This window comes from Prinia subflava, chromosome Z, assembly GCF_021018805.1.
Source record: "Prinia subflava isolate CZ2003 ecotype Zambia chromosome Z, Cam_Psub_1.2, whole genome shotgun sequence".
NCBI lineage: Eukaryota > Metazoa > Chordata > Aves > Passeriformes > Cisticolidae > Prinia > Prinia subflava.
In genome coordinates this window covers 25059283-25075857 of record NC_086283.1, presented here as the reverse complement: position 1 = coordinate 25075857, position 16575 = coordinate 25059283, and the positions used below count along the sequence as shown (strand labels likewise).

At 41.8% G+C, this 16575-nt stretch overlaps 1 protein-coding gene across 4 annotated transcripts in view; it reads left to right on the top strand.

The window, feature by feature from the left end:
- LOC134563658 (mitogen-activated protein kinase kinase kinase kinase 4-like) overlaps nucleotides 1-16575 on the top strand; it is a 100331-nt gene that overhangs the window by 34643 nt on the left and 49113 nt on the right. For all 4 annotated transcript variants that reach the window (XM_063421801.1, XM_063421802.1, XM_063421800.1 and 1 more), the window contains 10 exons: nucleotides 1587-1712; nucleotides 2474-2584; nucleotides 4366-4456; nucleotides 6528-6658; nucleotides 9093-9147; nucleotides 11174-11252; nucleotides 11946-12121; nucleotides 13756-13828; nucleotides 14230-14425; nucleotides 15773-15838. In XM_063421801.1, the coding sequence (XP_063277871.1) occupies nucleotides 1587-1712; nucleotides 2474-2584; nucleotides 4366-4456; nucleotides 6528-6658; nucleotides 9093-9147; nucleotides 11174-11252; nucleotides 11946-12121; nucleotides 13756-13828; nucleotides 14230-14425; nucleotides 15773-15838 (1104 nt within the window). The remainder of the gene's footprint in view (nucleotides 1-1586; nucleotides 1713-2473; nucleotides 2585-4365; nucleotides 4457-6527; nucleotides 6659-9092; nucleotides 9148-11173; nucleotides 11253-11945; nucleotides 12122-13755; nucleotides 13829-14229; nucleotides 14426-15772; nucleotides 15839-16575) is intronic.

Here is a 16575-nt window from a genome sequence, read left to right as displayed (position 1 = left end):
AAGGATTAAGGGTCCTCCTTTCTCTCTAGCTGCAGACAAAAGATAAATGAACTATAATATGTGTGCAGCTTGAGTGCCTGTGTTCAACAAAGATTATGATTAAACCTGAAGGAGCTCATTTAGCTTCGACTATAGTTATTTCATGTCTCCAAAGGCTTAATGCAGTTAGGCTTTGGTCCGGTAATGTGTCTCCTGGGTGTTGATGTTACTGGGGAAAACTTACTGGTCCCTTCTGTTGGGAATGATTTTTGTGCGGTCAAGTTTAATAAGACACACCGTATGCATATTCTTGAGGGAGTTTGGCTTTAGCCTGTCAGGCTTTAATGTGTTGCTCCAGATAGAAAGGTCAATGTGTCTGGCTTTGTAAGCAGTCCATTATAGTGGTTAAAGAAATGCTTCAATGGCAAAACTTCTGGAAAATAGAGGAAAAGCACAAAAAAATGTCCTTTGGGGCTGAGTTGTTCTTGCTGCTTCTTCTTTTTTTTTTTTTTTTTTTTTTTCTCCCTTCAGCTAGTAAGTGCTGACTGGGATGTTTTGCAACAAGGTAAATTAATTTTCAAGTTTGTCATACTCTCTTTAACTGATACAGGGATACCTTGCAGCACCACTCCTTTCCTATTAAAGTGAGTGAGATGGCAAAACCTAGGTGTGTTTCACTGGGTGTTGTGCACCATAGCAAACCAGCTCTGAGGGAGCCTTTACAAATCAGGCAGTTCTCTCTGAAAAAGGGCATCTCCTTCTAACACAATTATCAAAACTTGAGTTTCCATTAGTTGTGTTATGGTGCACAGTGTTGTATGAGCAGAAGAGAAGGTCTGCCCTGGCGAGATTGGAACAAGGACAAGGGAAAACAGGCAGCATGTGCCTGGAGGATGATGTCTAGGGGTATACTAGCCCCCAGCATGCCAGACTTTTCATGGATGGCTTGATGTTAGGAGGGGGAGGAAGCCCACGGTCCAGATAGGGCAGCCTCACAGCTGTGAGGAAGGAGCAGATCCTAACCCTGGCTTTCTGGAGTTTGATTTGTGGCAAGTCACCTCCTTCTTGGCTTTGGTTTCCTCCCAGCAGGACCCTCCACAGGGCTGGGAAGACAGATAGTCTGATGTGTGCACTCAGTGCTTTTCCAAGTATTTAAGTAATAGAGGGTTATGGACAATTTTATTTTTGTTTGAATCTGGTTAGTTTCTGGTTTAGTTTTATGAGTGCATACAGAAACCATAAATGGGGTAATAGGTCCTGCCTAAGCTCCCTGAGGAGACAATAGGCAATTTTTGCCTATTTATGCCCGAGTGAGGACTTTTTTTGCTTCTTTAGGTGAAGCCCTAGCAATTCATTGTTTTAGACCCATGGATCAGGGTGATTCAGTTGTCACTTTAAGAGCCATCTATTTGGTGCTGTTTCATAATCCCAGGGTAGCTCTGGTCCCAACCTCCTGCTCAAAGCAGGGTCAGCCATGGGATCAGACCAGGTTGCTCACAGTGCTTCCAGGTGGGTGTTGAGGCCTCCAAAGACAGAGGTTACTTTGCAGCCCTGGAGCTCGGGGATCTCTGGTCACCTAAGGAGCCTGCTGCTCTGTTTTGTTACAGAATGAAGAGGAGGAAATCAAGCTGGAGATAAATATGCTAAAAAAGTACTCCCATCACCGGAACATTGCTACATATTATGGGGCTTTCGTAAAGAAAAGTCCTGCAGGCCAAGATGATCAGCTCTGGGTAAGTGTTCAGTGTCATTTCTGCTCATCAGATTTACAGCTGCTTCTTTAGAGCTCCAGCATGCTTGGCTTCTCAGTGAAGCTCTGAAGTCATTGTTCTGAAAAATAACATATAAAAGAGAAAAATTACTTCTCCCTAGATGTCTTCCATCTCTATGATTTCCTTTGAGGATGGGCATAAAGTATGTTATGATACTTGGATTTGTGCTGTCATTCTGATTTGTTGCTTGAACCTTTTTTTTTCCAAATTAAATTCTTCTCTATTTTTTTTACAGAAGTGAAAGAGCTTGTCCTTTTTCCTTCACTCATTCTTGTTGGTTTGCTCTCCTTTTTTCAGATGGAAAATTAAAAAAAGGAAGCAGAGGAATTGGCAATAAAGAAAAGAAGAATAATGAATCCTTCAAATTTTTGGCTGCAGGATTTTTGAAGCTCTGCAGCACAATGAGGAATTTCAAATTTTTTAAAAATTCCCATGTTTTTCAGTGCTGTTAGCTCTTGTTTTTTCCAATTTTATGTATACTAAAAAGAAAAAAACTGTCTAAAACCTTCAACAGAAGAGGAGCATTAGTGAGGTTTTTTTATTTATTTAGCAGTGTGTGTGATTCAGGAAATGAGATTTTAAGTCACTTGGCACCCGAGAAGGCCACGTGTATTTTGCCATAGCTGGGCTGTGGTGGACGTGGGTGTTTGCAGGTGTTCTCTCTGCTGGCCCCCTGGCAGAGCTGTGGTAAAGGTGCCCTGTGTGTGTTTGTCTCCCTGCAGCTGGTGATGGAGTACTGTGGTGCAGGCTCTGTCACTGACTTGGTAAAGAAGACAAAAGGGAACTGTTTCAAGGAGGACTGGATCGCTTACATCTGCAGAGAGGTTCTCAGGGTGAGTCCTGCCAGCAGAGCTGCGCTGCTCATTTGCAACCAAAAGGCCTTTCCAAGCCTTTGGTTGCTAAAATAGGTCACTAATGAGCATTATTGTTTAAAGGTTGTGATCCATGGGGCTCATGGGTTATGGTTCTTGAGTTCAGAACAGCTTTGAGAGCCGGCATGATGGCTGCTTGACATCCCATATTGTTGTACTTAATCCTGTTTTCTGTATGAAGAACAGAAAAATCCTCCTTCCTCTGGCAAGTAGCCATCTTCTGAAATTACAGACACTGGGCACCTAGGAAAGTAAATAAATTTCCTGTTTTCAGTATGTCTGCCCTCCACATCAGGAGATCTTCAGTGCTTCAGCTGTTCATGCTTGTAAGATATTTCTGTCCATAATTCCTTTACCTGCACACACTCAGGAGTCTCTTTTCCATGCTATTAGAGGCAATGTTGATTAAACAGCATTCCAAAATCTTAAAGGTGGCTGTGCTGAGACAGTATTTCCCAAGACAAATCTTGGGGTATATTTCATTTTATGCAGGCTTAGGGCTGCTTTTTTTTTTTTTTTGGAAAGTACAGAGGATAAAACAATTCCCAAGTGTAATCTAGTGAACTAGCCTGGAAAAATAATATGGTGTTGGAGCCAGTCATTCTAAATTCAAAACCCATTACAGAGTTACTGATCCGTCTTTCCTATAATAGAGTTTCACATTTTTTCTAAATAATGGTAAGATAAATGTGTATTCTGGGAGTTAGAATTTAGATGGCATGCTGAAGTAATGCTTGGATAGGGGTAGAGCTTTGTTTCTGGGGCATAGGAGTTGAGAAATGTGCTCAGCAGAGAATGTTTGCCATCTTACAGGGATTTGGCACTAGCCTGAAGATTATGATCATTATATCTGGAAAGCGTGGGGTGTTCTTCTGCAAAAGAAAAAAACCTTAATGGTGTAGTCACGTTGTCCCTCACTGGTGTGTCTGTAATGTCTCTGTTAAAGCAATTGATATTAAAACATTTGGTTTATGCTCATGCAACTGAAAACTTGGTAAAAGCAAGGGATTGGAATTAATCATGCTTGTTTCAAGACAAAATGGCCCAGTTGTACATGGATTGACAGTGTTTCCTTCTGGAAAATTTACAATTTTCCAGAAATTGGGTAGAAGCTTTGTTTGAGGCCATTAATGTTAGAGAGGCTAAATGTTGTGAGTGAAGCATCCCTGGATTACTATAATGGATTATTTCAATGTGTTCCTTTATGTCTATGCTAGTTCAACCATGGGCAATTTTGAAATGCAGGAGGAAGACAGCAAATATTAGCTGATTGAAAACAATATTTACTGCATTTAAAAAGAGCTATGACATGGTACTTTTAACTTTCTCTAGTCCATTTACCACTGAATTTCTCATTTTGTTGAATGCAAAATTTAGGCCACTACAGCCATTCAGCTGCTGTCTCTGGTCTTCGTACAGAGCATTCTGCTTTGCTCTTTTTCTCTTTTGTTTGCTTTTAGTAAGGAGCATCCCTTGATTCTGAGACAGAAGTTTAAAATATTTCTACCTCGTTCTCTTCACACTTGACTCCAGAGATGCTCTACCACTGTCAGGCCTGTGGTGAAGAAGACAATCAAACTTATGGTTGCTGTCTTCTCTCCTCCCTGAAAATGTTGGTAGTAGCATCTAAAGGACATTCCTTATGAGTAACGACTGAAAAGGGTGAAAGTTTAAAAAGGCAACAGTGCTGTACTCAGGGTAATGTTGGGCAGAAAGAATAAGGCAATATGGATTTCTTTTAGGGACTGGCACATCTTCATGCTCACCATGTCATCCATCGAGACATTAAAGGACAGAATGTTCTTCTCACAGAAAATGCAGAAGTAAAATTGGGTAAGTTTCCTTAAATGTGTGCTAGAAACCTGTTCATCAGAATTTAGGATTTCCATCTTGACTCAGAAAGAACTTTCAATAACCTAAGTGCAGCATGTGTGCCAAGTATTGTTAATGGTTGTGCTTACAAGGTGTCTGTAATGTAGAAAGTGTTGAAAATGTAAAGTGCTCTGCAAGAGTGTCCCTCACAGCCTGAGGGCAATACAGGCAGTCACATACAGAACCAACCCAGTAAGTCACAGCACCATTAGGCCTTCACAGAGGATTCTGGGATGCAAAAGACTTCCAGAGTAAAAAAGCTGGGGGAACAAATTTTGCTAATCCATTTCTCTAAAGGAAGTGGCATTAGAGATTTGCATAAATCTAACAGTATGTGGAATTACTCATGTGTAAAGGCTACCACTGAATAACAGTCATCTCTCAAAAAAGTTGGAGGGTTTATTCATTTCCTTTTATTACTGTGACATGTCAGTGTTGACAACTTCTGACTTCCTAAAACTAAACTCAAATACGTATCTCTCTTGAGAAGGTCACGTCTTTCATGTTTGGAAAGACATCACAGGGATGTGTTTAAAGGAGAAATCTTAAGGGGAGAACTTCTTACTTGTGATGATCTTTACAGTCCCTCTTTCTTAAACTGAAAAAAATCACTGTAGAGTTGGAAAACAACAAGTAATAAACATGGCTTGTGGATGTGGGATAGGATGTTTGGTTGGAGTAAGTAAAAATAAGTACTTTAAATCTCATTATGGTTTAAACTTAAGGCAAAAACTTGGCTTCACTGAAGTGAAAGAGGGTTTTGCTGTCAAATGAAGGTAAGATTTGGCTTGTATAGGCTCTAAATCCTATGTACTAATTGTCAACTGTTCAGTCTTAAAACAGATAAGATGAGCGTGTTGTGTGTTTTTATAGTCTTGTATAGTTACTACTTCCACTATTCTTCACATGGTTGACAAAACGGTTAGACCTTTCTAACTCTGGGTAAAGATGAAACAGATTTACTAGGTATAGTGATTCTAAAAAAGAAGAAAAATAAGTTGTTTTCAGAGAGATTTAGCTCATGTGTCTTAAGGCAAAAAAAGCTGGAAATCAGAGAGGTTCTCCCATTTAATTTTGTTCCCCCTCAGTGTGAGAGTGTGCACTTCCCATCAGAAGCACGGAGCACAGAATGATCCCAAAGGTCAGGTCTTCTTCTTGGAGAAGGTTTGCTGAGCAGGCACATGAAATTACAGCACTACAAATGGTTTTGGTTTGCAGATAATCTGCAATGAGACAACATCAATGAGAAAATCTGCTCCTTGATGGTAACCACGGCGCCGTCTCCTTTCAGTCCTTCTCTCTTCCCCCTCCCTTTGTCTCCTCTGTGACTGTCACTCCAGTGCTATCCCAGTGGATCCAACTACTGTATCTTGGGGTTTTGTTCAAAGAGAAATACAATCACATAATTATTGGTTGTATGGACTCTTTTATGTTTGAACAAAACCATTTTGCTGTGCAGTCCTTATGAGAGTATCACCCTTTTCAGCACGAAGAGAACCACACGATTCACTCACTGTAGTGATCCAGAATGAGAATAAAGTAATAGATTCTCCAGTTTGTTCTAAGACAGTGTATGAATGTACGGAAGGGTTTATTCCAGGCACCTCAAAATGAAGTGATATGGTGGTTCTTTCCAGCTTTCACAAGTGGCTATATTAGACACATCCAAACTTGCAATGGGTGTAGATACTGTATTTTCTTGCAGTCTACTTGAAGACCTTGAGTCCTACTCAATGTAGCATTTAAATTAAGCATAAATTATTCCATAATGTCTTGTAGAGCGATTCCTCTTGCTGTAACCCACCAGGCAGATTTAGCATGCTGTTTATTTAATTCTTCTGTCAAAAAGAAGGGGAAAAAAGAGGGAGTTAGATTTCAATTATAGGATAACCTGTACTGGAAGAGCTCAGATTTCATATATATTGTAGCCCAGAGGTTTGCTGTTGGAAACAGTATGGAAGTGACCAAGCACACGCTCTGCCATGTGGATATGACTTTTTGCTAATTTCTTTACCTCTTTTTGGCTTTTCAGTGGATTTTGGTGTAAGTGCTCAGCTGGACAGGACTATTGGGAGAAGAAACACATTTATTGGCACCCCGTACTGGATGGCACCCGAGGTCATTGCTTGCGAGGAGAACCCAGATTCTACATATGATTACAGAGTAAGTGTTAGACACTCCATAAGGTAAGAAAACATGTGGGTTATTGCTGAAATCCTGCTCATTTGAAAAATTCAAACTTCCTGCGTTTTAAACCACAGTAACACTAGAACTGTACAAACAGAAATATTTGTAATATATGGGTGGAAGCTCTTTTTAAGAATGAAGTTTAACTGTGAGTATTTTTTCTGAATTTTAGATCATACTTTTATGATCTTCTCTGCAATAAAAAAGTACTAAGAAGGTTACAGGTTTTGATAGAAAAGAAGGGAAGAGAAGAGTTCCAAAGGAATACTTGAAGTAGTGTAATATTAATATGGCAAGTTACTGTACACTGTGGTAGAGCTGTTTTGCTCCATACTCAGCTGTGAATCTTGAGTTATTTGGCAGTAATTAGTATCTTTTTGCTCATTCATGAGCATGTGACTGCAAGTGGTTTCCCATCCCAGAATGATTTCTGGTCAGTGGCAGGGTGGCTGAGGTGAGAAGGCACCAAATTTCCTGTGCTTCAGTTTGTGAGCACTGCCTCTTGTCCTTACCATGCAGCATGGGATGTCTTTCTGAGCAGGTATCTTCTGGGTGACCCTGCAGTCACTCTTTTAGTTCAGGTGCTTTCCCTATTACCACTTTGTACCTCTCCTCCCAGCTGTGGCTTCAGAAATATTTATGAGAAGAACCTGCTATTGCTTCCATTTTTTAGTGATTCAGAGGCTGTGGTTCTCCCTTGCTGAGACCTTGTGTGCTGCAGTGGCCCAGTGAGGTCATACTGTTTGTGTCAGTCGTGACTAAACAATTTTTTTTTTCCATGTCATGCCAATCTTCTACTGAAACCTCAAGAAGTTAATCTCTTGTCTTCATTCCCTGTCCCCAGTTGATTTCCTAATCTGAATGTGTGTTTACCAGAAGATATAATCATAAAAAATGTGCACCCCTAATTCTTGAGCTTTCTTTGCCTTAAGTAATAATCCTGGTTTGTCTGCTTCCAAACAGATACTGCAGATAGTAATTTAAAACTGATCAGCAGAGGGGTTTGGAAGCACTTTTGCAAACAGTGCTATGGCTCCGAAGGTGTCTCCTTTCCCACAGAGACTTATACCTAATAAGATGGGCTAAGTAGCAGGAAGCTACTCTGTAACTTCTTGCTCTTCAAAAATACATGAACAACTGAAGAAGAAGAAAGGAGTACAAATATATCCTCATAAATATTTTTTGTATATGTTTGTATACACACTGAGCTTTGCAAACACTACTCCCTTACACCCATCTGCCTCTCAAGCTTTGGAACTCCAAAATTCCTTGTAGCCTGGATGTTTCTCTCATGGTTCTCAAAACCTGCAGTACTACCCCTTGAAGACTCCTAATTTTCAGTAATTCACTTAATAACAAGTCAGGATTGTGGATCTATGAAATCCCCACCACTTTTGTTGCTGAATCACTCCTCAGACTGTGATGTGAACTGGCTTTCAGCTTGTGTGAAGAGTTCAGAGCAGCTGGACTGAGAGGGCTCTGTTGATAAAATTAGATTTAGGTTGCTGGTCTGGGTATGAGCTGCTATTCATGTAATGGTTTATTCCTTCTAATATTTGAAGGTTTTCTGGCAATCTGTTTTTTTTAAATATAAGTTTTAGAGAAGCTCTGCAAGTTGGTTTGGCCATGTGCCTCTCATTTGGCTACATTTAGATGCAAAAAATAGTAAAATAATGCACGTGGTTAATCAACTGGAAATGTGTGAAGTTTTTACAGCCACTGATGGTGGTTGCAGTTTACCTTCCATGATCAAAACCTTGCCCTTGGCATCCAGATCAGCTGATAGGGAGCTTGCTCCACTCTGGTAACTGAGCTGAACATACACTGTGGCAGAAATCTGACTGTATGATGTACTCTTCTCTCGTGTGCCCAAAAACGTGTGACTAGAGACTCTGTACAACAAAAGTCAGACCCCAAGGCCTGACTATAATTCCTGTTCCTTCAGTGTAGAAACTCAGCAATGACTGCTCTGAAATAAGCATTAAGACCAAGAATTATTTTTGGCCAGAAGGAGAAGGGTGAGGCACTGCTGTATCTTGCTGCCTCATGAAAACAGATTTAAGACATATATTTAAACAGTGCCTGCTATATTCTGTCTGGCTCTTGTTTTTTGAATGCAGAAGGTCTGCATTTTGGGGCTGGCTGCTTAGATGATGGATCAGCTGTTCAGAGTTGCATGGGAAATGGGAAACTTCTGGCTATTAGCATGTTTCTTAAAAGCTCAGTAGGGAGTGGGAGGGAGCAGAATATTTGTCACTCCAAGTAAAACAACATGATCCAGGAGAGATCTAGGGAAACTGTAAAAAACGAAAAAAACCCATACCCAAAACCAAGAAGAAAACAAACAAACAAACGAAACAAACAAGCTTGAATGCTGCAAGCGCAATATGTATTATTTCTTTTCCTGCAGAGTGACCTGTGGTCTCTGGGAATCACTGCTATTGAAATGGCTGAAGGAGCGCCTCGTAAGTTATTTCATATAAAGGTGGGAGCGTTCTGTGTTAAAATAAGTCATGCTTGGCTACTGCACTGATGCACAGAATTCTGGTTCTGTTTGTATCTTTAAAAACATTCTGACTTTTTCTCATTTGGACTCAGTTGAATTCTTCTTCCTTTTAGACCTTTCAGTCTGTGTTTTGATTCCTTGCCTTCATCTCCTGGGAAAACAAAACTTCTTTTCTTAAAGCTCTTGTTAGCATCAGTTTGTTGATTGCTGTCTGTGGATACAACCAAGCAGTGGTGATTTATATGTTAGTAGAAAATATCGGCTGGAGTGGCTTTGGGTTTAGGTCACTAAAAAAGTGATGGCAGCAGAAGAAGGTAGGCTTAAAGGTTGTGTTTTTACTCTGAAACTCTCAGAGATTTTGGCATTTACTCATCTGTAATGGCTTTGATCTGTGACCACACTCTCAGCCTGACAGCAGATTGCCACAGTTTTACAGTCTGCTGCCCCCTCGCTCCCCCAGAGAGCCTCTTGCAGGTCAGGCAGAGATCTGTGGGTGCAAAGTCCTTGTGCATTTTTGTTTGCATGGGGGCCTGGTGGCTTTGCCCCAGCTCCTATGGAGCACATGGGATATGTGGGGTATCCCGTCACTGCTGAGAACACAGGAGCTGAAATCCATCATACTCTGGCCTGAGCCTAAGAGCACATAGGCTGTTTTTAAACAACCCACTTGGCTGTTCTCCCATCAGACTTGGTTTTTAGTGGGAGTCAGCTGGAGTTCAGGAGCACTTTCAGACCCTGTGCTTTAGCATGACTGACTTAGTCCTGAGACATGAGTCCATGGGGAGTTTCTTTGGGAGAGACTTTGTAATTTTGCATGCCAGTTCCTAATGTATTTGATGCTTTCCCTAGTTTAGACATGGAAGTGCTGTGGATTATATTCTATTGCCTTGTGTTTTGTTTACTGTGGTACAACAGTGTCTGGGACCCAGAGCTAGAAACCAGACTTCTGCCCCTCATTTCTATGGTATCATGTATTATTGAACATACCAAGGAAAAAGTCAAAGCCAGAATCAAATGCAAGAAACTATGGCAGGTGGAGGCAGACTGAGAAATTAATAGGAGGTAGGGAAGAGCCAGAGCACAGTCTTCTCACTTCTACAGGTTCTGTAATGCTTTAATCCATTTCTGTTAAGAGCATCACTCCTGAATACATAACTATTATAAGAAATCAGTCTCCAAGTAGTTCCTGTCAGTTGTCATTCAGTAGCTTTGTTTGGTGAAGGAATACCTTTTACCCTCAACATTTCTCCCTGCCAGATAGAACACACTCAAAATTCCATACAAGTGCCTGGGATAGATGAGATGTGATGGTATTTGCGTTCTGCTGAGTTCCTTGTACCTTCAACTTTCCACAACAGTAGCCCTAAAGAGAAGTACAGTGGGTTGGAGAGAAGGTAGCTTCTGAATGCAGGAATCTGTGGCAGATTTCCTGATAATAGTGCTTCTGTTCCCAGAGCACAGGATGGATGAAGTGTGTGCTCAGTCATTCTGCTCTGTGCACACAGTGCAGGTTATGAGTTCTGTGCTCTGTATCAGCTTTTCTTCATCCTGGGTTCTCTCATACGCCACGAACAATGTGGCAAAGAGTTTGGTTACAATGGAGCTTATAATTTATCTGAAACCCAAAGCCAAACACAATAACTAGATAAATATTTCAATCTCAGCCTTAACTTCTGTTTGTGTGCAGACATGCTTTTGTGTATGGGAAAGGTGAGCTTTTTTATGTCCTTCTGAAGCAATATATATAGAAAATATTAAGACAGTTGTACTTGTTCTTGCCTTGCAGCCTTTCTTTTGAATCTCTTTTAGCTGGAAATCTCTAGGTACTCAGAGACTCAATTTCTTGGCTGTAGTGTGAATTTGGTTGGCTCCTGGTTGGGTTCTGGGACAGATACTGTGATGTTGGAAGTGGAGGTTTTTGGAAGTGGGAAGTGAGGTCACAGGGGGTACGTGCATCCTTCCATAATTTGTGGTTTCCTTTGCAGCCCTGTGTGACATGCATCCCATGAGAGCACTCTTCCTCATCCCAAGGAACCCGCCCCCAAAGTTGAAATCCAGAAAATGGTAAAGAGATGTGTAAAAAACCCTGTGTTTTTGCTGCAGTGGGCTTAGCAGGGCTTTCAGCTCTCTTATCCAGAGACAGTGGTTTTGTTAAATCATGTAGTTATCTAGGAGGTGATTCCTGTGCTGTTTCTAAGACCTGAATTGAGCCAGGAAGGGAAGATACAGTTTACCTTTGAGAAGCAACACCTTTCTTTTGAACTCTGCCTAAACTGTGGCAGTTGTTTCATTTTAGTGTCTGTGGCTGAAATCGCAGGAAAAGCAAGGAAGGCTTAGATGTGCTGCTTGGGGTCAAGGCTTTATCAGAAAACTGCTTGGACATTGTGGGGCTAATAACAGTCACCTGCCCTACAGAGAAGTACTTTTTGTTTTAAATGAAGTGTATAAAGAAAATCTTCACCTTATCAAAAGGTCAAGAGCATTTTTGAAAGGCTTGTGTTGGCCAGATTGTGGTTTTGTTGCTCTGGATATAAATTCAAGGTAACAAGTCCTCTGAGAGGGTGGTGAGGTGGAGTTCACCTTCAGCACTGTGCTGGTCGCAGGAGTCTCACTGGTGGCAGAACTCAAATTGTCTCTCTCAGTTCCAGTGTAGAAGGAAACCTTGCAAAGTCAGTGCCTTCCACCACTCAGGAGTAGTGCTTGGTCCACAAGCTGAAAAGGATTATTGGTCTTTCTCCACTGTTGTTTCTTTTTTAGGTCAAAGAAGTTCCTAAATTTTGTTGAAAGCTGCCTTGTAAAGCATTATTTGCATCGTCCATCCACGGAGACCCTGCTGAAGCATTCCTTCATCCGAGACATGCAGAACGAGCGGCAAGTGCGCATCATGCTGAAGGATCACCTGGACAGGACAAGGAAGAAAAAAGGAGAAAAGGGTAACGTGCCAAAACCAAAATAAAGGACACTTCAGAGAGCATGTCCTCTTCAGATTTTGGCAGCAGAGCACAAGGCAGATGCAGTTGAAATACTAGAACTGGGAAAACTGAGAAAATGTTGTCCTTGATGGGGGGGCCACTTTGACGATTTCTTTGTCACAGCCTGGGTCCTTGATGGTGTTTTAGTGCTAAAGTCCTTGCAACCTCGAGTTATTGAGAGTAGCCCTGATGCTAGCAGGGAAGGGAGCAAGGACTCCAAGTGAAGTCTGGGTCTCTGCTTTCTTGAGTAGGGCTTCACAAGTGTTTGCTGGTCTCTCAGTTCATATTCCTGTCCCAGATCCAATTGATTTACCTGTTGGATCTCCATATAATTATCTCTTGTGAGTTCTTTGGGAGAAGCATGACTTCTTAAGTGTTTTACAATGGGGTGCACAAAAGAGACCTGAAGAAGACCTGCAACATCTTCTTGTATAATACAGATGTTACAATGAATCCCTTCCTTCACAGTGTATATGAAGAAAAAGAGAGTTTGGATTTTTTCCAAATGCCAGCCTTCAGAGCAAAAGCTAGTGCAGGAATGGGGGTGATACTTGTGAAAACGCCTGTGCATTTTTTTGCACAGACTAAGCACTGTGAGGATGAGGGACTGCAAGCATTATGGTGTTAGAAGATGTCCTATATATGCTCTGATTTGACAACAGGAATATTTGTGCCTAAAATGAAATTGCTGTTGCAAAGTAGATTTACTGACTCCAGTAGTAGCTGCAAATTCTGCCACCTCTTTCAGCTATGAATGTCAAAGCACACTGAAATGGAAAGATAGTGAGTTAGAATTTCCCACAAATGCCCTTGAGAGGAGTGGAGGAGTGCAAAGATAACAGTCACTTCTTCATAAATGGTTATATTTTGACCTAAAAATTATATTTTTAATCAAAACTCCCGGGAAAAGGAGAATAGTGTGGAATTGCCAGACTACACAGTTCCAAACAGTAACTTCAAAAAAACGAAGTCCCAATTTAGCATGCAATACAGCCAACAATGCAGGGTTGGACCAGTTTGAAATTATCCCGTAAAAACTGCCTTCATTTCAGTCTTGAAGAGAACTTTAAAACTATGGGTCAGCTTTTGAAACTTTGTGCTAAAACTAGTATTAGTTTTGTTTTCCTTTTTGCTTCCTCAATTATTTCCTTTGATATGAAAGGAAACATGGTACTACTGGTGGCCTCAGCACAGCCATGACAGAGGTAAAGAGTAGTAGAGCAGGGCAGTGCAAGCTTTTATGTCCTATCTAAATGTCTTTTTGAAGAACCTTTCTGGTGATGGTGCTGTGGGGGTTGGGTTTCTCTATGGGTTTAGCCTAATTTGTTTCAGATTATGGAAGTAGGTTAGTTTTGCAAATACAGTCAGTCACGGGAAAAGGTGGGTGTGTGTAAAGGGGCTGCCCTGAATCATTATCTGAACTAGATTTTGAATTATGTACATGGATATTTTGTCTCCCCTCAGCCTCCCAGTACATGTGACTATTAAATTCCAGTCCCTCCTTAGCATTCAGGATGAATGCTCAGAAATAAAGTTCAAGATCATGTCTCAAATAACAGCATCCTCCTCTGGTGTTTGTTTATTCTCTATTTTAGAAGAAACGGACTATGATTACAGCGGAAGTGAGGAGGAAGATGATGAGCTGAATGAAGATGAAGGAGAACCAAGGTTAATTTTATTACTGAAATAGAAAATTTGACTGCCCAAGCTGTTCTCATTGTAGGGAGATCTCCTCAGCCAGAACAGCTTTCTTAACGTGCTCTGAATCCCTAATCTCCTGGGTCCCCTTTGGTAGCTTTAACTGTTTTGTAGCTGTCAAACATAACTGCTTGTATAAAATGTCTGTAATAAGCTGCTGCTTTAGTTTCCTTGCAGTAGGGGGAAAACTCTTAAACGAAGGACCCAATAATCAGCTGGTTTGTAGCACACCAAGTGATTCTTGGCTGCAGCATCAACTGCTGGAAGTATATCATGACTTTCTAACACAGGGCAACAAACATTCTCAAAGCACGTTGTATTCTCTCTTTAATGCTTTATTTTGTCATGTAGAAACCTCCTCTTTGTTTCAGCTCCATAGTTAATCTGCCAGGGGAGTCAACTCTCCGCCGTGAATTTCTGAGGCTGCAGCAGGAGAACAAAAACCGTTCTGACCCTCACCGGCAGCAGCAGCAGCTGAAGGACCAGGAGAAGTACAAGAAACAGCTGCTGGCAGAGCGGCAGAAGCGCATCGAGCAGCAGAAAGAGCAGAGGAGGAGGCTGGAGGATGTAGGGGGCTGGCTTGTGTTGTTATTCCATGTCTCATCACAAGTGAAAAATGTGCCTGTAGGGAGTAGGCTTTGCAAGGCAAGAGGGCTGCGTTAAATTGTAAACGCAACCTGGATTGTAGTCTTGCACCCTGGGCAAACTGTGTCACTTTTGAACACAATGGTTTCAGATGGGCTTTGTCCTTTTCCAGCTGATAACCTGCCCTGAACTCTGTGAGCAGAAGAGGAAGGGCATTTTGCTTGAGTAGGTTTGGTGGTGGTAGCTCTGGCAGACAGGGTGAGAGATCCCCATTTCTTCCTCATACGCATTTCCCAGTTTGCAGTCTGTTGGTCTGGTCCAGAATCTCGGCCCTGCTTTTGTTTAAGATATTAAAAGACAGCTGGTTGCCTTTTCAGCTGCTTGACACTGTTGTCTTAAAGGCAGAGCTAAATCATAAAATCACGGAACCATTAAGGTTGGAAAACACCTCTGGGATCCAGTCTAACCATTAACTCAGCACTGACATGTCCACCACCGTATCTTGGTCCTAAGTGCCACATCCACATACTTTTTTTAACACTTACAGGAGTCATGGTTCCATTACTTCCTTGGTCAGTCTGTTCCAATGCTTGACCAGCCTTTCAGTAAAAAAAAATTTCCTAATGTCCAGTCTAAAGCTCCCATGGCACAACTTGTTTGTTCCCTGGGAGCAGAGCCCGACCCCCACCTGGCTACAACCTCCTTTTAGGGAGTTGTGCAGAGCAATAAGGTTCCCCCTGAGCCTCCTTTTCTCCAGGCTGAACACCCTCAGCTCCCTCAGCTGCTCCTCATCAAACCTGTGCTCCAGACCCCTCCACAGCTCTGTTGCTCTTCTCTGGACACACTCCAGCCCCTCAATGTCTTTCTTGCAGCGGCACAACACAAAAATCACCAACATGTCTCTTCTCTTGAGTGTCTGACAAAACTTGAGCATTGTGTACACACTTCAGAGCTGACTTTTGTGAAGCACAGTGCTGCTCCATCAAGATGGGAATGCTCTGGGAAAAAAAAAAATCCTTGCTTCTTGAAGTGTTGGGAAGACATTTGTCATTAGATTAGTTGCCAGCTGTCAGGGAGCTCTCACATGCTTCATAAATGACAGATCTGCCCTGGGCTGCCAAAAGGGCAGAGGTTTCACTTCAGGTTTGGCAGTCATGGTGGTGGCAGCTTGTTCCTGCCCACTTTTGTTCTGTTGTGTGTCAGGTGTCCACCCTTTAGTGACTGCAGAGCAGGAAATGGGCCTTATAATTTATGAGCACTGGCATCAGTAATTGGTGGGTACTAAAATAAAATAAAATAAGCAATGTTATTCCTTTGGCTTTCTTCCAGCACCAGAGGCGAGAGCAGGAGCTACGAAGGCAACAGGAGTGTGAGCAGAGATGGCCAGAGGTGAAGGTCAGTCAGAGGAAAGAGGAAAGGGGTAAAGAAGACAAAAGGGCTGTGGAAGATGAATACTTAATAGTATGTCCACAGATGGACAGAGAAAATTAGAAAAGAAGCGGGTATGAACAGAATGTTTGCTGACCGCAGTTTGTAGCTCCCTATTCTGTATCTGATATCTTTCTCAGTTCCCTGAGGGAGTTCCCATCCTCTGAGTCATAGACCAAAGAGGGACTTCACTAATGTATTTACTGCCTCATGTTCTCAGATTCAAGCTTCCTTTGAGTTAGCTTAGATGTTACTGAGTCACCCTTCCTTATCTACAGCAGGGACACTGCCTCTCCTGCTTTTGTCCCTGCTGTTTCTCTGTGCTGAAATGGTCTGATTAAAATTCCTTTACCCTGAATGCTTCCAACATCAGCCAAAACTAAGCTTAAATCTCCAGTCCCCATTTTGCATTCATGTTGTTATAAACGCCAGGACAAATTTATTGCCAAATTCAATAGTTTGGTTTATTAACATCCAAATCACAAAATTTAGAATCAAATTATAACAATTTCAAACAATAAAAACAAAACAATACGAACCCCACGAACAGCAAACTTACTTGACCGAAGTTCTCCCGGGAAAAGTAGAGCCAAGGGTGACCCCAGAGACACAGGACCTGGCAGCCTTGTCTCTAGCTGGGTTCACAAACTTGCCTACCTAAAGACCTAACTTAAATACACTTAGTTTTCCCTTCGGCAACTTTC